This window comes from Pseudopodoces humilis, chromosome 16 (genome assembly GCF_049639895.1).
Source record: "Pseudopodoces humilis isolate 2021_Gansu_Grassland_sample_001 chromosome 16, ASM4963989v1, whole genome shotgun sequence".
Lineage (NCBI taxonomy): Eukaryota > Metazoa > Chordata > Aves > Passeriformes > Paridae > Pseudopodoces > Pseudopodoces humilis.
Genome location: NC_142215.1, coordinates 369,610 through 390,454, shown reverse-complemented (window position 1 = coordinate 390,454; position 20,845 = coordinate 369,610). Strand labels below are relative to the sequence as shown.

General features: G+C 65.2%; 3 protein-coding genes across 5 annotated transcripts; all 3 read right to left on the bottom strand.

The window, feature by feature from the left end:
• Window positions 1-12: 12 nt before the first annotated feature.
• Window positions 13-1,459, bottom strand: LOC102109110 (uncharacterized). The gene is made up of 2 exons (XM_005521805.2): window positions 464-1,459; window positions 13-75 (listed from the first exon to the last, which is right to left on the bottom strand). Exons 1-2 carry the CDS (start codon window positions 1,457-1,459, stop codon window positions 13-15), a joined length of 1,059 nt encoding a protein of 352 aa, XP_005521862.1.
• Window positions 1,460-5,676: 4,217 nt separating this feature from the next.
• ANPEP (alanyl aminopeptidase, membrane) lies at window positions 5,677-13,952 on the bottom strand. Of its 3 annotated transcripts, none has more exons than XM_005521806.3 (21): window positions 13,823-13,952; window positions 10,481-11,428; window positions 10,069-10,214; window positions 9,855-9,991; window positions 9,646-9,772; window positions 9,385-9,539; window positions 9,199-9,312; window positions 8,961-9,104; window positions 8,821-8,886; window positions 8,612-8,677; window positions 8,290-8,462; window positions 8,129-8,208; window positions 7,833-7,966; window positions 7,698-7,753; window positions 7,433-7,580; window positions 7,251-7,342; window positions 7,003-7,110; window positions 6,746-6,913; window positions 6,498-6,638; window positions 6,306-6,387; window positions 5,677-6,015 (listed from the first exon to the last, which is right to left on the bottom strand). In XM_005521806.3, exons 2-21 carry the CDS (start codon window positions 11,128-11,130, stop codon window positions 5,854-5,856), a joined length of 2,949 nt encoding a protein of 982 aa, XP_005521863.2. In that variant the 5' UTR covers window positions 11,131-11,428; window positions 13,823-13,952; the 3' UTR covers window positions 5,677-5,853. The 3 variants fall into 3 exon arrangements, with proteins under 3 accessions (XP_005521863.2, XP_087919428.1, XP_087919429.1); XM_088063302.1 differs by having other exon boundaries at window positions 10,481-11,165; window positions 13,823-13,931; XM_088063303.1 differs by lacking the exon at window positions 13,823-13,952 and adding an exon at window positions 12,664-12,685.
• A 611-nt stretch (window positions 13,953-14,563) lies between these two features.
• Window positions 14,564-20,727, bottom strand: AP3S2 (adaptor related protein complex 3 subunit sigma 2). Its single transcript, XM_005521682.3, has 6 exons — window positions 20,342-20,727; window positions 19,889-19,980; window positions 19,679-19,790; window positions 18,626-18,697; window positions 15,537-15,644; window positions 14,564-15,226 (listed from the first exon to the last, which is right to left on the bottom strand). The coding sequence occupies exons 1-6, from the start codon at window positions 20,408-20,410 to the stop codon at window positions 15,098-15,100; spliced, it is 582 nt and encodes a 193-aa protein (XP_005521739.1). The 5' UTR covers window positions 20,411-20,727; the 3' UTR covers window positions 14,564-15,097.
• Window positions 20,728-20,845: the final 118 nt, after the last annotated feature.

Genomic DNA, 20,845 nt, shown 5'->3' with positions numbered 1-20,845 from the left:
GACTCATCTGGGTCAGTGCCGGGGCTGAGTGGGGAACAGAACCTCCAGCAGTGAGAGCAGGTCCGCAGAGAGATCCTGGGGAGCACACAGGGAGAGGGTGAGCAGCCAGACAGAGGTGCAGGCAGGGCTGGGGGCATGGGAGTGACAGCCCACCCACTGGAAGTGCTCCTGGCCAGGGACAAGCAGGACAAGGGACTCCATTCCGCCCCCACTAATGGGATCCCCACAAACACGAGGGAGGGAAGCACCAGGAAAGATGGGGCAGGCTGGGGGATGCACCCCACCCACTGCACGGAGCAGGGCTCACCTCTCCATTCCCTACCCCAGACAAGGCTGTTGGTACCCCAAAACCAGCTCCTGCACTGCCCCACACCAAGAGGACTCTGAGGCCGACCCAAGGGGGTTGATCCCTGCCCCATGCCGGCCCCATGCTGAGAATCGCTCCAATCCCACCAGCACGTACCTGGGTGACTGTCCCTGTGCCCACGAACTCTGACAGCACTAGTCCCATGTCCAGGACGCCACCAGGGAGATCCGGGGGGGGGCCAGCCCCTGCAGAGTGGGGAGGGGTCAGCCAGGGGGACGCGGTGGAGGTGACAGCCTTGTTCAGCTCTGAGGAGGTCCCCACTGCAGGAATGTAGGGGGGCGGCCCCCAGGTCTCCGTCTGGATGCTGGAAACCCCAAGCACCTCCGGAGGGGTCCCGGTTGCAGGGATGTAGGAGGGAGACCCCCAGGTCTCCATCCCGATGTTCGGACCCCCGAGTACATCTGGGGGGGTCCCTGCAGCAGGGGTGTAGGGGGGTGACCCCCAGGTCTCTAACCCCATCTCCGGACCCCCAAGCACCTCCGGGGCAGTGCCCTCAGCAGGGCTGCAGAGAGGTGAGCCCCAGGCACCCGTCCCCATGCCAGGAGCCCCGTGCGGCTCCGGGGGTGTCCCCGCCGTGGCAGGTGTCCCCCAGCCCGCAGCGAAGCCCGGCGGCGAAGCATCACGGGGGTCCGGGTCCTGGCAGCACCCCAGGCCCCGGGGGCAGAGAGGACAGTGCCGGGGGACCGGCGCCCCCCGGCCGAGCCCCAGCAGGGCGGAGAGGTGGGCGATGTAGCGGGTGGCGAGGCGCAGGGTCTCGATCTTGGTGAGGCTCTGCCCGGCGGGCGCCAGCGCTGGGGGCAGGTAGTGCCGCAGCCTCAGCAGGGCCTGAGCCAGCCGCCGCATCCGCAGCTTCTCCCGCTCGCTGGCGCTCTGCCGAGGGACCCCCGGCGCGCCCCCGCCCCGCGCCCCCTTCCTGCCCCTGGTGCGGGGGGCGGCGTGGCCGCGGCACGGTCCCCGGGCGGGGCCGGGGGACGCGAGGCCGCACGAGTCCGGCGATGCTGCGGGAGAGCTGCTGCTGTAGCCGAGGGGGTCCGGGGGGCCGCGGGCAGCCCAGCCCTGCAGAGGGGCGGCGGCGGGCAGCGTGTGGGCCATGGCAGGGCCGGAGGCTGGGAGCTGTGTGCCAGGGGCTCCCGAGAGCCCCGGCTTTATGCCGGGCCCGAGGTGTGAAGAGGCACCTTCGTGGCTGCGGGAGCAGCACTTCAAAGGCCGGGGGTCTGGGGGGGGGCCGGGGGCCGCGGCTGTGAACGCGGGGTGACGAATTTCACCCCAGAGGTGTGAAGCTGCTCGGTGCTGCCCTTCGGCCCCGCGCTGGGCTGGGGACGGGGCCGGGAGCTGCAGCGGGGTCTCTGCACATCTGCTGCGGGGGAGCTGCACTGGGGCTGCAGCACGGTCTGGGGGTGTACCGGGGCTCTGACGGGGCTTCAGTGGGGTTTGCAGTGCGTCTGCGGTGTCCCTGTGTCCCTGCAGCACGTCCCCAGACAGGGAGCTGCCCCCGGGGCTGTGTGAGACGCGCTCCCCCCGCCGCTTTGGGGGTGCCGCCCCCCCACCGCCCCCTGACGGACCCCTCTGGCTGCCCGGTGCTGGCGGTGGCAGGGGAACCCCCACGGGCGGCGGGTGTCGAGGGCCAGGGTCGGGGCTGGGAGGAGCCCCCCCGGCGCGTTCCCAGGCCCCGCAGGTGTCGGGCCGGAGGGTGTGAAGGTTTCCAGGGAAACGGCCCCGCCGAGGGACGGAAAATCCATCAGGGAGCAAGGGGACACGGGCACGGCACGGCACGGGCCCCCAGAGCTGTCGTGCACAGCCTGCTCTGGGGGTACATCTGCGGGCACAGCAGCCCGAAGTGGGTGTGCACAGCCCGCTGGTACACGGGGGTGCAGGACCCCCCCAAACAGGCTGTGCAAAGCCCTGGGAACGCGAGGGGCGCAGGATCCCCACAAAGCAGGGGGCACAGCTGAGGGGATACAGCCGGGGGCACAGGCGTGTGCCCATCTGAGCGGTGCCCAGCGCGGCCCCAGCCCATCCCGGGCCGCCGGTGCCAGCCCCGTTCCAACATCCAGGCGCAGGCTGGGGGTGCAGGGGTGTCCGGCGGGAGATCCGCACCCCCTGGCCCGGGCCAGGCACGGCCCCTTCCCCGCTGCCGGCCCCCTCCTGGGTCGCATTAGCTGATGAGCTCCCGGGTAATGAGTTCTGCACCCGCCGCAGCCGCTTCCCACCTCCCTGTTTGGACAAGTGCTGGGGCGCGGCTGGGCTGGGGCAGCGCCGGCCGTGGGGTCAGAGCCCCCGCAGCCTTGGGAAAATCCCCAATTGTAACAAATAGAGTTTAAGTCTTGCGAATTCCTTTAGCTTCAGCCAAAAGTGCTTAGTCCTGTATTAATGTGTGCAAGTGGTTATCTTAGCCTCAAAGACTCCGGGGCCTGAGCAACACCAGTAAGATGTATCTTGGGCAAACCGCAGAGCTGGGAGGTATTCAAAGACAAGAAATCTTTTTTTAAGGCCTATGACCAAAACCGGATACTTTGAGGAATGGGGTGTTCCCCAAACGAGCACCAGAGACCCTCAAAAGACCCCTACTCTTATGTAAATGAGCTCCAAAAAGTGATACAAATAGGCAAAAGAATTTGCGGGAATGTTTAGCATACATGTACAAGTTTTGGGAAATGTAATTAATAACTTTAAAAGATTTAAACTAGTCTGCTAGCCAGCTGTGCTCTGTGTAGTAGGAGATATCCCCTGCACACCCAGCACTGAAATAATGCTACTTCCTAATTCTGAAATGACAGTGTCAGAGGGGTTTATTCCCAATTTTTGGTGACAGCAGGACACCCCCCAGCCCCCCACCCCAGGGAGCAGGGGGTTCCCCCATCTCTTCAGCTCCTATCAATGGGCAGGGTGCAGGGCCATGAGGCAACATGGCCAGGGCTCCACACCGGAGCTCAGTCAGTGCCCAGCTCAGGCTGTGCCCCCAGGAGCCCCCAGCCCTTCTGCTGAGAGGCCCCTGCCCTGCTGGGACCCTCCCAGGACACGTCCCTGCCCTCTGGGGACCGCCACCCCTGCTCTGGCACCTCCCGGCGCAGGCGCCTGTGTGGTTTTGGGGTCCTGCTTGCCCCTCTCTCTGGGATGGCGTCGCTCACAGGGACACTGCCCAGGGCTGTGTCTGGTGCAGGGCTCAGTGCTGCCAAGCACCTGGCAGACAGCCCCCCTCACCCCTGCTCTCCCTCAGCCCACCGGCACAGGGTGTCCCCTGACCCCAGCAACATCAACATTTTGGCACCCACCACGGCGCACCCCCGTGCCCTGGGGACCCCAACCCTCATCAGCACAGGGACCCCCAGACCAAGCAGCACAGCCTGTCTGGAGCCGTGCGGGGCTGCCCCCGTGGGACCGCGGGGACAGACGCAGCACGGGCAGTGCAGGGATGGCTCTGGGACCCGCACCCGAGCACCCTGCACGCCCCGCTCCCCCTGCCCCTTGGGGCCGTCAGTCCGAGCCAGCAGCGGCCGTGGCTGGGAGCCGGGCAGAGGACAGGGAGCTGCGGGGACCGCGCTGGGTGCCGGGGCTGCGCTCGGGGTCCGGCGTTGGAAGGTCCCGGGCTCGGCAGAGGCTGTGCGGGAGCTGCGGGGCGATCCGGTACCGGGCTGCGGGGCTGGCGGCACGTTAGCATCTCTCACGGCCGTGTGAATGGGTCTCCACACACTTCCCAGCGCCGGCAGGGCCAATTAAGGACCAAAGGAGTCAGATCTGACACCTCTGCAAATGGGCCCGGCATTCCCAGGCTCCTGCCGCCCGCCCGGAGCGGGGCGAGCCTGGGGGAGCTCCGTATCTCCAGGTGGGCACAGGGGCATCGGCCCGCACCCCCGGCCCCCCGGTACTGTCCTCTCTGCCCCCGGGGCCTGGGGTGCTGCCAGGACCCCCGTGATGCTTCGCTGCGGGCTGGGGGACACCTGCCACGGCGGAGACGCCCCCGGAGCCACACGGGGCTCCCGGCATGGGGACGGGTGCCTGGGGCTCACTTCTCTGCAGCCCTGCTGAGGGCACTGCCCCGGAGGTGCTTGAGGGTCCGGAGATGGGGTTAGAGACCTGGGGGTCACCCCCCTACACCCCTGCTGCAGGGACCCCCCCAGAGCTTCAGAGGATTCCCGGCTACACCGCCCGGGAGCCTCTCCACAGATGTGCCAAGGGTAATAGGATGGCTTCCTCCTGCTGCTTGGAGCCTCCCGGGACAGGACTGATGGACGCAGGGCACCACAGCACCCCTGCACCTGGATCCCAGCTGCCCACGCGTCACCAGGTACCCAAAGACCCAGCCCAGCCCCTGCTCCTGCAGTCCCTGGGCTGGAGTGGAGGACGATCCTCGTGGGGTGGGTGGCAGGGGGTGCAGGGTGGGGGGTCCCACAGCCACTCACCTCCCACAGCTCTCCCCCAAACAGCTCAGCAGCCCCTGGGCCCCAGACAGGCTCATCTTCCCTGCTCCTGCCGCAGCCTCTCTCCTGCCCAGCTGCCCCCCAGCACACAGCACTGAGGGGCTGGAGCTGACTGCAGCCCCGGACAGAGCCCACACAGGCACGGTGGCACGGCAGGGGGGGCAGGGGGGCAGGGGGGAAGGGGGCAGGGGAGCAGTGCCATGGGTCGGTGGCACGGCCATGCCGCAGAGCTGCACGGGTGGGGCAGACACCAGGATCCTCACTAAAGCTGCCCTGCAGCGCTGCTCCCCTGTTCCTTACTGCGGGACCTGCTGGCTGCACCCCAGCACAGGCCGGACTGGGGGCACCCTCCAGCCTGGCTCCCCACACACACACAGAGCCAGGTGGTGCCCTGGCCAGCGGCTCGGTGCCCACTGCCAGCCCAGCCCACAGCCCAGACGTGTCCCAGGGCTGGGGTGGCAGAGGGACTCACCACCTTGGCCATCCCCAGCCCCACTGACCCCAGCTCCCACCTGCCTGGGGGTCCCATCCCATCCCTTCCTGTGCCCACTTCCGTCCCTTCAGGGTAGCCCATGGGGGACGGTCCCTCCTACCTGTCACAGCCACCCCCTGGCCCCCGGCCCGAGCCTGCAGCACCTGCCCGCAGCAGGGGCGGGCAGAGGGGTCCTGGTGCCAGTGCCCCTGAGCAGGGCCCGGCAGGAGAGCTCACACGCAGCTGTCAGACAGAGGGGCTCGGGGCTGGCGTCAGCGAAGCCCCCAGAGCCACTTAGCACCAGGCTCCTAACAGCCCGGGGGCTCACAGCCCCGGGCCCTGCCCCAGGCCCGCGGGGCCCCTGGCACTTCCTACCCAGTCTGTCGCAGTCCCCCAGCACGGCCCGCAGCACCAGGGTGCCCCTGGAAACCGGGCAGGATTTTATTCACACCCCCAGAGCGCACCAGCCTGACCTCCCCTCCGAACCCTCCACGAGCCGGACCGGCAGTGCAGGACTGGGGGCCACGGGGGATGGAGTGAGGGGAGTCGGGAGTGGGCGAGGGTCCGTCCCGGTGGCTGGGGAAGCGCAGACTCCTTTATTTGCTTTGTTTGCTCTCGTCCTCAAACCACTTCAGCACCGTCGCCCGGTTCTCCTTCACCCAGTTGATGTTAGCGCGGGTCCGCTCCAGCGCCTGCTCCAGCGCCCGCGTCCCCGACCCAAACCCGATGTCCTGGTTGTCCTTCTTGAACTGCTCCAGCTGCCAGGCAGAGATGGGGCTGGAGCAGGCGGGGGGTGGGCCTGGCAACCCCTGGCAGATCCCAGAAGCTCCCAGTACCTCTGGACACCACCCAGGAACACCCCAACAGCCCCTGACAACCCCTGTGAGCACTCCAGCACCATCCCAGCATCTCTCAGCTGCTCCCTGGCAGTCCCCAGGAACACCCCAATAGCCTGTGTGAGCCCCCCAGAACCACTCCGGAAGCCCCCAACACCACCCAACATCATGCTGACAGCCCCGGGAGCCGCCCTGGCAGGGTCCGGCCTCACCTGCTGCAGCTCAAACTCTGAGGAAAAGCGCTGGGTCACAGATAAAATCAGGCGGGAGAAGGAGAAGGAGCCGCCCCCGTACCTGGGAGAGCAGAAGTGTGCTGAGCCAGCGGGGAGGGGATGGGGAAGGGACAGTGCCACCCCCAAGGGGTGCAGGCAGACAGGGGTGCCCCCGGCCCCCGCGGTGCTCACTGGCTGAAGAGCGTCCTCCAGTTGCCACGGATGAAGTCCCAGGCCAGGGGCTGCCCCACAACGTTGCTGGCGATGCTGTTGATGGTGGAGGTGGCATCCTGCTTCCGGATTTTTGTAGGGTCGAGGGTGTACTCCAGGTACCTGGGGGGGGCACGGTGAGGGGGTGAGGGGCTGGCGGGGCAGCGGACACGATGTGGGTTATGGGCCGGTGGGCACACCCCACAGTGCCAGCCAGACCCCACACGCACCGGCTGAGGATCCAGGGATGGGGGCTGCAGGAGAGGGCCGTGCGGAGCTTGTCGGCCTCAGACACCACATGGGCCTCCTGGAACTTCTTCCAGAGGAAATCCCAGGCCTTCTCCCCGCCCGTGGCCACCATGCTGCAGTAGATGGCTGAGCGCAGGTTGGGGGGGACCCTGTTGGGGTAAGAGCCATCAGTGCCAGGAGCCCCTGGCCGTGCCCAGCCCGACCACACAGCACAGCACCGGGGCTTCCGAGGACTCACGGGTTGTTGGTGGAATTCTCCCACATGCTCAAGTAGTTGGCAGCCAGCTGCTGACACTCGGTGACACCGTAGGAGCAGGCGGTGCTGATGGCATTGACCTCGTTGTACCTGGGGGAGGGAGGCCGGGCTGGGGTCCGGCACAGGGCACCCACTGGCCAGGGCCAGCTGGAGGCAGGGCTGTGCCCTCTGCCCAGCGCGGTCGGGGAGACCCCAGGGATCCAGCCCAGCCCCGGGGCCACGGCACTCACTGGGGCATCAGGCCACTGGGGATATCTTTCCAGTCATTGGTGATGTTCTTGTAGTAGGTGAAGAGAGGGGTCACCTGCTTCCTCATGTAACTCTGGGGACAAGAGGCAGTCAGTGACACTGGCAGCAGCCCCCACACCACTGTGGGGGCAATCCTGGTCCCTCACCCACTGGCACCACTCACCGACATGGCCCCAAAGACCTCGCTGCGGTCAAACATCTGCTGGAAGTACTGGAGGTTGCTGAGGGCTGCCTGCCAGGGCATGTATTCCATCTCCCGGCTCAGGAACCGTGTCGTGTTCAGAGCCAAGGTCACGTTGACGTACTTGGCCCTGTCAGGGATGAGGGCAGCGTCACCTCCCCAGCCCCAGCGGCACTGCCCACCCCAGGGCACCCACCCCATCCAGCCCCTCACCCCGGTGGCACCCAGACCACCTGGCAGGGCTCACCTGGCCAGGTTAAAGGCGTCGTCAATGATCTGGGCACGGTTGATCACAGGGAAGACCTGAGAGAGCAAAGTGAGTGTCTCAGGGCAGCCAGAGCGGGGTGGCCTGCATGGGGTCCCACACCACAGCCCCCTGTACCTTGTGGTTAGTGCCAAGCTGGTTGAGGAGCTGATCCCAGTTCTCCTGGTTGTAATTGACACGGAAGTACCCAGTGACATTGAGGTTCAGCAGGAGCCAGCCGGGGCCGTTGAGCCTGAAGACGCTGTTGGTGTCTGGGAAAGGGACAGGAGGTTCTGCCAGAGCCACACGCCCACCCGCCAGGGAGGGCCAGGCTCAGCCCCCCCCACCCCTCACCGCCTCCCTGGGACCCTCCCCAGTGCCACGGCAGTGGAGGTGGCAGCAAGGCCCCCACTCACGGCCAGGACACACCATACCTGTGACTTTGGTCAGCCAGTAGATGCTGTTCCCGCTGCTACTGCCTGTCATCCAGGTGATGGGGATGATCCAGATGTAGCTGTGCCGTGGACAGACAGGTGGTGGGACTGGCCCTCATCCCCAGACCCCTCGTTTCCCAGCCAGCCCCCGCCACACTCACTTGAAGGCAGAGGGTCTGTCCACAGAAGATGTGGGGTCCAGCAGAAAATGAGTCTGGTTGATGGTGCCGCTGTGGGTGTCAACAGTCACCACAGGGAAGCCCATCTGCAGCGTCCAGCGGTCCATGATGTTGCTGATGTTGTCAGGCAGTTGGACGTTGTTCTTCTCCACCGCCTGCGGGGATGGCAGCGCCGCCGGTCAGCAGGGGCACGGGCAGCGTGGGGCTTGGCCAGCGCTGCAGCCCTCAGCCAGCATGTGGGACCCTGCCAACCAGGCAGCCCCCCAGGGCTGGGGATGCTGCAGGAGCACCAGCCCCCTCCTACCTGTTGCAGATGGTCCCAGAGGTCAGTGTAGACGGTGTTGTTGTAGGAGAAGGTGTGGAGGTAGGACTGTGGGAGAGCACCAGGAGAGACGGGTGAGCAAGGGCAATTCTGGAGTGTTGGGACACCCCTAGAGCACCCGGGAAGGGCTCTGCCATGGGAATCCCACCCTGCACTGGGCTTGCTGCCCCCCAATACCAGCAGCACCTCACCTGCAGCCCCTCCTTGAAGATGTTCTCACTGAGGAAGCTCGAAAGCATCCGCAGCACCGATGCTCCCTGCAGGGACAGCAGGTCAGAGAAGCCAGGGACACCCCAGAGTCCATCCCCACCCCAGGGACCTCTGTGCACACCTTGCTGTAGGCGATGCTGTCAAAGACTTCACTGATCTGGGCTGGGGTGTTGATCTCCTCCTCACGGAAGGAGAGCGGGTGGGAGCTGGCCAGGGCGTCTGTTGCCATCACCGCGTGCACCTCGTTCAGCACCATCAGATCTTTCTGCAGAGGGGGCAGCAGCACCCGCCTCAGCCCTGCGTGTGCGCACCGGGGCAGCCCCTGGCAGCCTGTTCCCCACATCGTCCCTGGCACTCACAATGTTCCAGGAGGGCTCAGCAAAGTTGGCACCCAGGTACTCCACGTACGAGGCGAAGCCCTCGTTCAGCCACAGGTCGTTCCACCACCGCAGCGTCACCAAATTCCCAAACCACTGCAGAGGGCACAGCACCCCCTCAGCCACCAGCCATCAGTCAGGGGAGTGGGCGAGGGGTGCAGCAGGTACCTGGTGTGCCAGCTCGTGGGCAATGACGGTCACCACCCGCTCCTTGTTGCCGATGGAGGAGTACTCAGCATCGAAGAGCAGCGAGTTCTCCCGGTACGTCACCAGCCCCCAGTTCTCCATCGCGCCCGCATTGAAATCAGGGAGGCCGACCTGGTCTGGGGCGGAGGGGTGCCGTCAGTGCCCCGCTGACAGCACGCTGGACCATCGTCCCCCTGCAGTGGGCACCTCAACCCAGTGCCCCGGGCACCCCACAGCACCCACCAGACTTGGGGAGCGGGTAGGGCGTGTTGTAATGCTCCTCAAAGAACCTGAGGATGGGGCTGGTGACACTGAGTGCGTAGTTGCCCTGGCCCTCGGTGATGGCTTTGGGGCGGCCCCAGATGCGAATCTGGAGAGAAGGGATGCAGGATTCATCAGTGGCCCAGGCTCAGCCACCCAGCTGGGCAGGGGTGCACCCCACTCCATCCTACCAATGTCTTCTCCGAGTTACTCTGCACGCTGGTGAACTGGCTGACAATGAAGGCCAGAAGGTACGTGGACATCCGGGGGGTGGTGTGAAACTCAGTGACATTCCAGCTCTCCCCATCAATTATCTGCTGCCTGGTGTCTGTGGAGATCAGAGGATCACCCCACAGCCCTGCCAGGCCCCCAGCCCACCCAGCCGGGTCCCCCTGCCCTACTCACTTTTGGCAGGCATGTTGGAAATGGCCACATAGTTGGAGGGGTGGATCAGTGTCACTGTGAAGTTGGCTTTCATGGCTGGCTCGTCGAAGCAGGGGAAAGCTTTGCGTGCGTCAGCTGCCTGCATCTGTGTGGTGGCCACCACCTGCCTGTGAGCCAACCCCATCAGTCCCGGGGGTCCCTGTGGAGGCTGCACCCCCCAGCCCCCTTTCTCCCGTCCCCACTGGGGCAGCATAAGGATGCAAGGAGGGCACAGAGGCTCCACACACCCATCCCATGGTCCTGGTGGAAGAGGAGCCCCAAAGCCAGCCCTAGCCCTCCACCACCCCGTGCCAGCCCCCTGTCCCCATTCCCCTTCCCATCCAACATCGGGCCAGGCCTGTGGCTTCCACCCCGTCCCCTGCCCTTCACCTACCTGTTACCTGACTCGTCCGTGTATTCGCTGCGATAGAAGCCAGCCAGGTCATCGGCCAGCTCCCCGGTGAAGCTGCTGGACAGCCGGTAGCGCCGGCCCTGCTGCAGGGGAGCGGCCAGCTGCACCACCAGGTACTGGGTGGGAGTCTGCAGCCAGGTGCGGGAGATGGCCGGGGCCTCACCACCGCCCTCTGCCTGCAACGCCACATGGAAGGAGCCCTGCATGGTGTAGTTCAGCTTGTTGCTGTGGATGAGGATGAGGTTGGTGGCTTCCTCGCACACGAAGACCACGCTGCTGCTGCCCTTGAAGATGTACATGTTGTTGGCATCGGGCTTCAGGAAGGGCTGCAGGGACACCTCGTAAATCTCCGGCTTCAGCGTGGCCGGCAATCTCCAGAGGTTCCAGGGGTCGTTCGGATTGGTGGTGGTGGTGGTGGTGGTGGTGGCGGTGGTGGTGGCGGTGGTGGTGGTGGTGGTGGTGGTGGTGGTGGTGGTGGTGGTGGTGGTGGTACTGATGCCCATATCTGATGTCCCCTTGTTCTTTTCCTGGGCGTACACCACCGAGAGCGCGATGATGGTGGCCACAGCCCCCAGGCCCAGCACGATGGCCACGATGCCCACGGTCTTGCTGATGAAGAAGCCGGCTGCCATGGCGGGCAGCAGGAGTGGCACTGGCAGAGACAGCGCTGGTGCAAGCACGGCTTTTAGCCTCTCGCTCCCACGAGGTTTATTAGTCCAAGTTAATGGGTGAAAGATTAAATGGCCATGGGGCTCAGGGTGGCGACAGACCCTGGGATGAGCTTTCCACCCACCCACCCCCCAGGCTGTCAGGAGCACCAACGCCCGGTGGCACTGCTGCAGGGACGGAGCTGGCCGAGGGGGGTGGCACCATCGGGGAGCGGGCTGTGGGCCCGGACCCCCGGCGTCCTTCCCCAGCGCTGGCCTGGCCCTGCAAACAGAGGGACAGAGCTGGTGGTGGCAGCCAGCAGCCACATCCCCAGCCTGCTGCAGGGCCCAGCAGGTGTCCCCATCCTCCAAGCCCAGATGCAGGCTCAGTGTCACCCCGTTTACCCTCAAGTGACGGGGTCTGAGCCACCATCAGAGGGTCCAGGTCACGCACAGCTCATAGGCTGCAGGGAAATCAGGGGCCGTGGGGCGCAGCACAGGAGTCTGGCAGCGGTAGGGGAACGTGGGGGGACACCTGGGAGGAGCTCCCCCTGCCCACAGCCCTCTCAAAGTTCAGGGTCATCAACCCAGAGGCACCGGGGTCAAACTCCATCCTTGTAAGCGCAGCCCCAGTGGGCACATGTGAGGTCCCCACCCAGGGTGGGGGGTGACACAACCTGTCACACACTGGGAAGAGTAAGCCCTGTTCCCAAGATGTGATCGATCTCTCTGTAGGGAGATATGGCCATAGATTATGAGCAGGTGCTGCCAGGAGCCACACAGCTGGGCCAAAGGGCAAACCGGGATGAGTGAATGGTGTCCCCAGGGAGCCTTACCCCGTCCCTGACCCAGCTGCACCTGCCAGGGCCACCGTGCCTGGCACAAATCACTCCGGATGCTGCTGGTGTCCCTGGCGTTCCCTGTTAGGCACAGCCATTCCCCAGGCCCAGAGGCCACTGCTGGCTCTCTCAGTCCCATCCCCACCCTGGCTGCGGCCAAAGGCTTTGGGGACAGTCCCCTTGCAGCACCAGGGGCCGCAGGTGGCTGGGAGGGTGCCAGGCACTCTGCACACCCCCATCCCTCCCCACAGCCCCTCGGGCACAGCACAGGGGCATCCCCCACTGGCTCACCTGGGCACGGGCTGGATGGAGTTAACGGGGAGCAGCCCTGGGGTGAGACACAGCACCCACACCCTGACACCCCCAGCACCTGGGGGATCCCTTCCCCACCCCCTGAAGTTTCCTCTCCGGAGCCCAGCCAGCTGCACACACATCTCCCACGTCACACAAGCGGCACAGATGTGGGGCGTCACTCCCTTGGAGCTCTGGCCTCACACCTCCCACAGCCTGACACCCCCCCAGAACCCTCCACACCGTCATGCGCCCCCACAGCCCCCGCCAGCCCCCTCGCACCCCACAGCCCCTTGTCCCGCTTGGTCCAGCCCAAAGCGCCCCGCGCACCCCCTGCCCGGGGTGTGAAACCCCCGGAGCCTCCGCAGCAGCAGAGTCCCCCCCTCACCTTCCTGCCGGGGGCAGCGTGGGGGTCCCGCTCCCTGAGCCCCCGGTGTGGCCCTGCCCCTGCTCCTGCAGCGCCCGACCGTCCGCCTCGGCTCCCGGCGGAGGAAAGCTTCCTCCAAAGCTCCGGGGCAGGAACCCGCAGCCCTCGCCCCCTTAACCTCATCTCTGCCGGCCGGCGGGGCGGGGGCCACGGCCCGGGCCAGCGTGGGGGCAGGATCTGCGGCATGGGCTCACCCAGCCTGGAGCAGGGCGAGGAGGCAGTTCTGGGGCTGAGGGTGCTGGGGAGGGGGCCTGGATTTGGGAACGCGCCCCAGAGCTGAGCCCAGCAAAACCCGGCGCCCAGGGGTGTCACAGCAGAGCGCAGCTGGGGCCGGCAGCGGGCTGGGGGCCGAGAGACAGCCCGGGAGATAGCTCGGGGAGCTCGGGGAGCTCGGGGAGCCAGCCCGGGGAGCCAGCCCGGGGAAACACTCCCGGGGAGCTCGGGGAGCCAGCCCCGGAGCCGGCCCCATCTCCGGAGCACGGAGGCAGCTCGGAGGACAGGTGGAGCCCCCGGGCAGCCCCTGCCCTGCTCACGCCGCATCTCCCTGCGGTGAGGGGCGGCTCCGGTGACCCACCCGGCGCAGCCGCTCCGGGCACAGCGCGGGGTCACGGCCAGCGCCGGGCACTCGGCTCCCGCACAAGCCTCCGCCACCGGCTCGGGGCTGAAGCTCCCCGGGAGGGGCAGTGACGGGCCGGGGGCTCGCCCGGCTCATCCCAGCCTGAAACAGGGCTCGGGAACAGCGGGGGCGCAGAGGGGCCGCCCCGACCCCAGCACGGTGCCGCTCCTCCGCCTGCCACGGCCCGCAGAGCTGCGGGGCTCCGGCCCTGGCCAGATCAGGACGGGGCAGTGGGGCCGGAGGTGTCAGCAGAGCCGCTACGGGAGGTGCGGAGGGAGCCCTCGTGGCCGGACACAGCCCACAGCGGCACTGGGATGCTGTGGCGTGGGGCCGGACACAGGCGCTGCCCGCGGCAGCCGAGCCCCGTTACCCCGGCCTGGCGCAGAGCAGCTCGCCAGAACATCCCCAGCTCCCTGGCCATGAGGCGAGCCGGAGCCTTCCCCTCCGACTGCCTCAGAGACTCCGCGTCCCAGCCCCAGGACACGGCCCGGCACCACGGCTCACCTGCACCCTTCGCCGGCGCCTACAAGAGGAGGAGGAGGATTAGGAGGAGGATGAGGCGGAGGAGGAGGAGAAGCCAGCAGGGAAGAGGACACAGCAGGTTGCCCGGCTCCCTGACCTCCAGGAGCGATGATGTGGCTCGTGGCCAGCTGGGGAAGGGTTAAGTTGCAGGGAGGGGAAAATTCCTTCCAGGCAGAGTCACGGTTTCCCTGCCAGGGGAAGTGAAGGCAGAACCTGGAGCACAGCTGGGGAGCAGAGGAAGGGCCCCCAGCCAGCCCCAGGGACTCGTGGCCAGATGGAGCCTCGACAGAGCCAGGGGAGTGGGGCACGCGACTGACAGAGCCCATCAGGGTCACTGTGAACCCCAGGACAAGCTCAGCCTCAGGGGACCCCAGCCCCAGAGCTCCCACACACCCACAGAGCTGTCAGAGCTCACGGCTGCCCTGCCCAGGTGCTCCACAGCAGGGAGAGGGCAGGAACCGGCAAGGGGTGACCAAAGGCCCAAAGCCACAGCCATCACAACCTGAGCAGGGCCACCACCCTCCACACACCTGCTCCGAGAGCAGAGGCTGCAGCCAGGGACCCTGCCCTAAGCCCCCTGCCCTCCCCTGGGGCATCTAGGGCCCCCTCTCCCACCCCCTGGGCCTCCACCAGCCAAAAGCCCCCAGGGCTGCAGCTACCCTAGGAGAGCAGCACAGAGCTCCCAGCCCCTCCCCATCCAGCAGCACCCAGAGCAGACACACACACGGCTTCCAGGGCAGTTTATTGGGACACAGGGACACGCTCCAGCAGCCCCAGCCCGGCCTGACCACCTCCCCGTCCCCCAGGTCCAGCATGTCCCACTCACACTGTCCCCAGGGCACACAGCAGCTCCCATGAGTGACCCCCACCCAGCTGGGGCCCAGCACAGCGAGCAGGACCAGGGCAGGGGACAGCCATGGCTGGGAGGACAGAGGAGACAACCTGCAGCTCCTGACGGAGCCGTCACTACAGACACCCTTTGGAATCCCAAGAACCCTGGGAGAGGCGGGAGCCAACTCTTGCCCACAGCGAGGAGAGGCTGCATGTCTGCAGGGCGGGAGGGGAAGGAAGGGCACCCTCCTTTCTGGGGGAGCAGGGAGCAGAACTGAGCCCAGGCCCAGCACGGGGGACGTCCCCACCATGTTCTCTGAGCCCTGTCACTGCTCCCTGCCACCATCGGCCCCTGTGTGCCACATGGGCAGAGCCCTGGCAGGGGCCGGGGACCCCAGCTCTGCTCAGCCCCCCAGCACGGGCTGCTCACATGAACTGTGACAGGTTGGGCACTTTGATGTTGATGTCCCCGATGTTGATGTTGCGGGGGATCTCGGGCAGGTTGATGTTCTTGACGGCCGACACAGCGCGGGAAGGAGCAGCTGAGAGGCCTCCCTGGGGACACAGGGACCGTGACCACCGGCCCCACCCCACGGCCCCTCCACAGCCACATCTTCGTGGAAAGCCTTTTATGGCCTGGGGTCGTTAACCTTGACAGAAGAACCACTTCCACACCCTGGCAGCTCCCTGCACTCCTGACCAGCACCAGGGGGCAGGGATGTCCCCAGCCCCATCCCGAGGCAGACAGACACTGGGAATACCCTGGGTATCCCCCCCATGCCCACCCCTGTCCCCCTGGGCCGCCCCCCTCGCAGCCCAGGGTCTGTCAGCTCCCGCGGGGCAGGGCCGCAGCGTCACCGCTCACCTCTGCCTTCTCCAGCTTGCCCTGGGCCTCCACCTGCGCCACAATCTCGTTCATGTTGGTCTCCAGCACCATGCCACCGATCACCATCTCCTGCAGGATGTGGTGGACCTGCCAGGGTGGGGGGAGGGAACAGAAGGCTGTTCTGTCTGGCAGTGGCTGCAGCGCTGGTGTGGAAGCATGTCAGGGGCCAGCGTCTCCCCAGGGACAAGAATCTATCCCTCTGCCCTTCTGAGTGTCACTCCTGAGAGTGACAGGGTGGCCAAGGTCCTTGTTGGCATGGGGAGCCCCCAGGCTCCTCTTGCCGCCTGTATCCCCAGTCTAGATGACACCCAGCTGACGGCACCCCCAGCCATGCTGCTCCCTCCCTGGGCCAGCAGCCAGCTCACAGCAGGAACGTGTCCTGGACACGACCCCTGCAGCCAGCAGGGTCCTCACTGGGCACAACACTTCTCCCCAGAGGCTCCTTCTCCCCAGAAAGCCAGGACAGAGCCTCTCTGCTGTCTCTTACAAGGCCGGGACTGTAACACGGGCACAGAAAAAGCACACAACTTCCAAGGGAGTCTGCTCCTTGCCTGGGATCCCTCGAGTCCAAGGATGAACAGCCAGGCAGGGCCAGTGCAATCACACAGCCAGAACAGAGAAAAGGAACATTGCTGAGTTGCAAGCCCAGAAATTGCAAGCAGCCCGAGGCAGCAGCCAGGCTGTGCTGGTGGGTACACCCACCCTCAGCTCCTGCACGTGGCTCAGCTCAGCGTTCCCTGCACAGTCAGCAGCTCCCAACAAGTTCCCAGCACAGGTAATGGATTTATGGGTCCCAATTATTTCCGTGAAAGGGGCTACGCAGGAGCATCGACAGGTTATGAGATTGTTTTATGGTTTCACTGAGCTAGGCTGCACTTGTAAACACACCTTGTGACAAGCACCACCAGGACAACCCTGGGGAGAATAAAGACAAGGAGAAAACCTGCTCTGAGGGACAATCCCAGCTCTGTGAGGTGATCCCAGACAACAGAGAGGCGACCTGGCCCAGGGCTCTCCACAGGTCCTGTCCCACAGTGCCTGGAGCAGCAGGAGGTGTGTGGGATCAGCACAGGCTGAGCCCCAGGCAGCTCCTGGGCCCCCTCACAGCCCTGGAACCCCCACCCCACAGCCCAGACCCAGTGCACGCTGAAGTAGCTTGAGCAAGTGGCTCCCACAGCCAAAAAGGATATGGGAGCATCAGGAAACGTTCCTTCAAGATCTGGCTCCTGCCCAAGCTGGCTCCAAACCAACAGGGCAGAAATCCTGAACAAGTTTTGTTTTCCAGGCCAAAGCACAGCACTTCCTGAGCAATCCATGTCCCCTCCAGGACCCCACAGCTCCCGAGTGCAGCTCACACTCCCCTCCAAGGTGGAAAGCACGACCCAGAGCTGGGCATGGCCCACCCTGAGCCTCCCCTTGTGACGGGATCCCTGCAGCTCTGGGGCTCCCAAAGCCAACCACTACGAGCACTGGTGTCACTGGTGCCTGATCAATGTCCCCCTCCATCAGCCCATGGCAGGAGTAGGACCCCAGACCCACCACAGCTGTGGTCCCATGGCCCTCGTGCTGCAGGTTCTGCAAAGTGGAACTTAAGGCAAAAAGAAGAATTACAGAATGCAGCCAAAGCTGCACCTGAAGCCGTGCCCTCCCCTGCCCAGGGAGCCGTTCACAGCCCTGGCCAGGGAGACACTGATGGCCCTGCCTGGGCATCCACGGGGGGCAGCAGGACAAACCAGCACCTCAAACACTGTCCCTCTGCTCCTGGAAGCACAGGAACACGAGCACATCTGAGAAACAAACACGTGCCAAATATAGAAAGAGACCGGGGGACCAACTGATAATGGCCAAGACTGAAGTCAAAGCTGGGAAGCAGTGGGACGGGAAGTAAACAGGGCTGGGAGAGCCTGTGCTGAGCGAGCTGGGGTCTCCACCACCAGCTCCTGTCTCCTGAGACCGCTGTTCCAGGCAGGACAGGTGAGAGGAGGGGTGACCCCAGTGCTGCTGGCCAAGGCGCGCTGTGCCCTGCCCGAGGGCTGTGGGCCGGCTGCGAGGCCGAGTGTTTTACGTGCAAAGGGTTTTACATGTTTTACTGTAAAGCTGAGAGTAAGGCTGAGTGAAAAGCTGCTGGCTCCTGGTCATGCCACAGAGTCAGCACCCAAGAGCACATCCTCCCCCAGCTGTGGGCAGAGGTGACCTGGGCAGCTGCCAACGCTTCTCCCGCAGCTGCTCAGCCCTCCTTCCTCCTTCGATAAACACTTCTGCTGACAAGATAATCGTGTTGTGACATTTTGGAAAGTTTACAGCAGGGCAAACAGTGAAACCAAAGCCCAACCTTAGCAGCTGGTAACATGGAGACCCCCCAGACCTGCTCACTCCCCTTCCCTGCCAGTTCCCCAGTTGGAATCACCAGTGCAAAGGGAGCATTTTACACATTTTTTTTCCCCAGTGCTCTATTTTGTTGACATGCTTTTGTCTTCAGTAAAGCAAGAAAATCTTGATCAACAGCAAGCCTCTCCCTGCTCCAAGCCTATTCCTGGATATCTATTTCCAGCTATCTTCAGTCTTGTGACCCAGGACATGATCAAAGGGGGTGGTTTCCATTCAGGATCTCCATCCAGCTCAAGAGGAAGCATTACAGGCTGTAGCTCAAACCAAAGTTTACCCAGTACTTTGAATTCCAAACACTCCCATTGTTCCTTCCCTTTTGTTTCCCTGCAGCTGTAGTAGAATGTTAACTCCCACGAGGTGTCACGGCTTGCAGCAGAGGCAGAATGCCCCAGCCAGGCCAGAGTCTGCCCAGCCCCACCAGTGCTGGCCGTGGAGCACAGATCTGTCACTTGCCCGTGGCCACCCGGCCCTGGGGCAGCCCCACGGCTGGGCACGGCTGCCCCCAGGCTCGGGGCAGCCCAGCACTCGGGTCTCTCGTTGGGAGGTCATGGTGTGAGCTGAAAGATTCCCATACAGGATCTCAGTGCCTCCCAAAGTGACCCCTGCCACCCCCACACTGTCCTGGCCAGCCCCAGCCCAAGAAATGCAGGCTCTGGAGCAGCCCCGAGCCCACCACCCACCTTGTCCATGTGGAAGATGAGGTCCAGCTCACAGACATTCTCAAAGCACTTGTCCAGCGTCTCCACAAACACCTGGGACAATGGACAGACACCAGGCAAGATGGTCACCAACCCCATGGAACACCCCAGGCACGGGACACAGTGACTGGAAAGCTGGAAAAGGACCTAGGGATGCTGGTGACTGTGGCTGAACACGAGCTCAGGTGTGTCCAGGTGGGCAAGAGGCCAATGGCACCTGGCTTGTGTCAGCCCCAATGCGGGCACAGCCCCAGGGCAGTGCCTGTCCCTGAGCTGGCACTGCTGGGGCACCTCCAGTCCTGGGGACAGCTCTGAGCCCCTCCTGACAAGGAAGATCTGGAGGGGCTGGAGTGTGTCCAGGGCAGGGAACGGAGCTGGGGAAGGGGCTGGAGCCCCAGGAGTGGCTGAGGGAGCTCAGCTTTGAGGAAAGGAGGCTCAGGGGGGACCTTCTTCCAATATCCTGGGGTTTAAAGGGTGCCTACAAAGCTGGAAACTCTCTTCATACAGGGAGTCACATGGAAAGACACAGAGTGATGGGTATGAGTTCCTCTTGGGGAGACTCCAATAAGGCACAAGGGGAAAATTTTTTCCAAAGAAACAGCCATTGAATAATCTCCATGAAGAAGTGAGGGATTCCCCAACACCAGATACTTTTCACATGACAGGGTGTTGGGCATTGTCTAGGCCATGCTTTGCCAAAAAAGGCTGGATCAGACAATGCGTGAGGTCACTTCCAACCTGGGATCCCAGGATCCTAGGATTAATGGTTGGACTTGATGCACCCAAGGGTCTTTTCCACCCTAAATGGTTCTGTGCTTCAATTTTTAAAAGACATTGCTTTAGACTGACTTCCCCTGCTGCTCCCAGGTGAAGAAGCCAAGCAGAAGCTTGGGGAGTACGTGCGGCCCCACCACAGCCCCGAGGGCTCCTCAGGCCCTTCGGAAGGGCTGGCACAGGCATGCCACGGGCATGAAATGCCTCTGAATGGTGCCAGGGCAGGGCTGTGCCGGGAAGCTGGGCCCTGCAGGGACGCACCTGGATGAGGTCCAGGATGCCCAGCTCGCTCTCCGAGGAGTCCACACAGAACACGAAGTACAGCGTGGCGTAGTGACGGTAGATCAGCTTGTAGTCCGAGCCACCGAACAGGCTGTGGGGACACAGGCAGAGCTGAAGGGCTCCGGGGGGACACCCGGGCACTCTGCAGTGCGAGGGGCCAGCCCGGCACGGCCCCTCAGCCGCCGGTACCTGCCGCACTCCAGGAAATTGCAGATGTGGTCATCCCGCTTCAGCACCAGGTGGAAGGTGTCACGGATGATCTGCTGCTGGACCTCTTCTGCCTGCCAGGAGGAGACGGTGGGTGGGCACCCATGGATGCACGTCCCACCCATGGGACCCACGACCCCCGCTGTCCCCTGCGGCCCCAGGGGCGCCGTAAGCCCGCGGCTCCGGGTGACAGGCCGGTCCCGGGGCCACCCACGGGTGACCCGGGGCATCCTGAAGGACGCCACCGGGGCACCGGCAGGTGTCGCAGCGGCCGCTCCTGCTCCCGGGACACCCCCGGCCCATCGAGCCCCGCGCCGCCCTCAGCCCTGCACTGGTCCCGGTTCCGGTCCCGGTCCCGGTCCCAAACCGGGCTCAGGCACCCGCTGCCGCATCCCCACCGGCGGCCCCGGCCCGATCCCGGCCCCGGTCGCGCACCAGGTGCTGGTAGAAGCGGACGAGCCGCGGCTTCCCGTGGTTGTTGAACACGAGGATGGCGTTGATCATCCCGGCGGCGCGCCGGGCCGAACCGGGCCGGACCGGGCCGGGAGCAGCACCGGCAGCAGCACCACGGCCGCAGACGCAGCGCAGGAAGCCCCTCGGCCGCCCCGGGAGCGCACCGGGCTCCGGTGGGCTGAGCTCGGGGTGACCCCGCGGAGCCGCCGGGAACGCTCACAGCCGCTCCTGGGCGGGGGCTCCCCGGGGGCTGAACCGCCGCCTGCCGCCGGGACAGGCTCGGCCGTCCCCCGCAGCCCCACGGGGCAGACGGGCAGCTCTAGAGCCGGGATGCGGCGGCCGCTGCCCGCGCCGGGACCGCCGGGACCACCGGGACCGCCGCTCCCCGCGCGCGCCGCCAGGGGGCGCACCAGCCCCGCCAGGACCGGCAGGGGCGGGGCTATGCGTTAGGCCACGCCCTCTTTTAAAGGGCCAGCGACTCTGTCT

What these genes read in the sequence shown, in the direction of transcription:
- ANPEP (XM_005521806.3), bottom strand. Translation starts at nt 11,130, where the DNA reads ATGGCAGCCGGCTTCTTCATCAGCAAGACCGTGGGCATCGTGGCCATC. An exon ending in ACGGACGAGTCAGGTAACAG is followed by an intron (nt 10,215 to 10,480) that starts GTAGGTGAAGGG and finishes GTTGGCTCACAG; the next exon opens with GCAGGTGGTGGCCACCACAC. An exon ending in GAGAATTCCACCAACAACCC is followed by an intron (nt 6,914 to 7,002) that starts GTGAGTCCTCGG and finishes TTACCCCAACAG; the next exon opens with GGTCCCCCCCAACCTGCGCT.
- LOC102109110 (XM_005521805.2), bottom strand. Translation starts at nt 1,459, where the DNA reads ATGGCCCACACGCTGCCCGCCGCCGCCCCTCTGCAGGGCTGGGCTGCC. An exon ending in GCACAGGGACAGTCACCCAG is followed by an intron (nt 76 to 463) that starts GTACGTGCTGGT and finishes TGTGCTCCCCAG; the next exon opens with GATCTCTCTGCGGACCTGCT.
- AP3S2 (XM_005521682.3), bottom strand. Translation starts at nt 20,410, where the DNA reads ATGATCAACGCCATCCTCGTGTTCAACAACCACGGGAAGCCGCGGCTC. An exon ending in AATTTCCTGGAGTGCGGCAG is followed by an intron (nt 19,791 to 19,888) that starts GTACCGGCGGCT and finishes GTGTCCCCACAG; the next exon opens with CCTGTTCGGTGGCTCGGACT. An exon ending in GCATCCTGGACCTCATCCAG is followed by an intron (nt 18,698 to 19,678) that starts GTGCGTCCCTGC and finishes CCATTGTCCCAG; the next exon opens with GTGTTTGTGGAGACGCTGGA.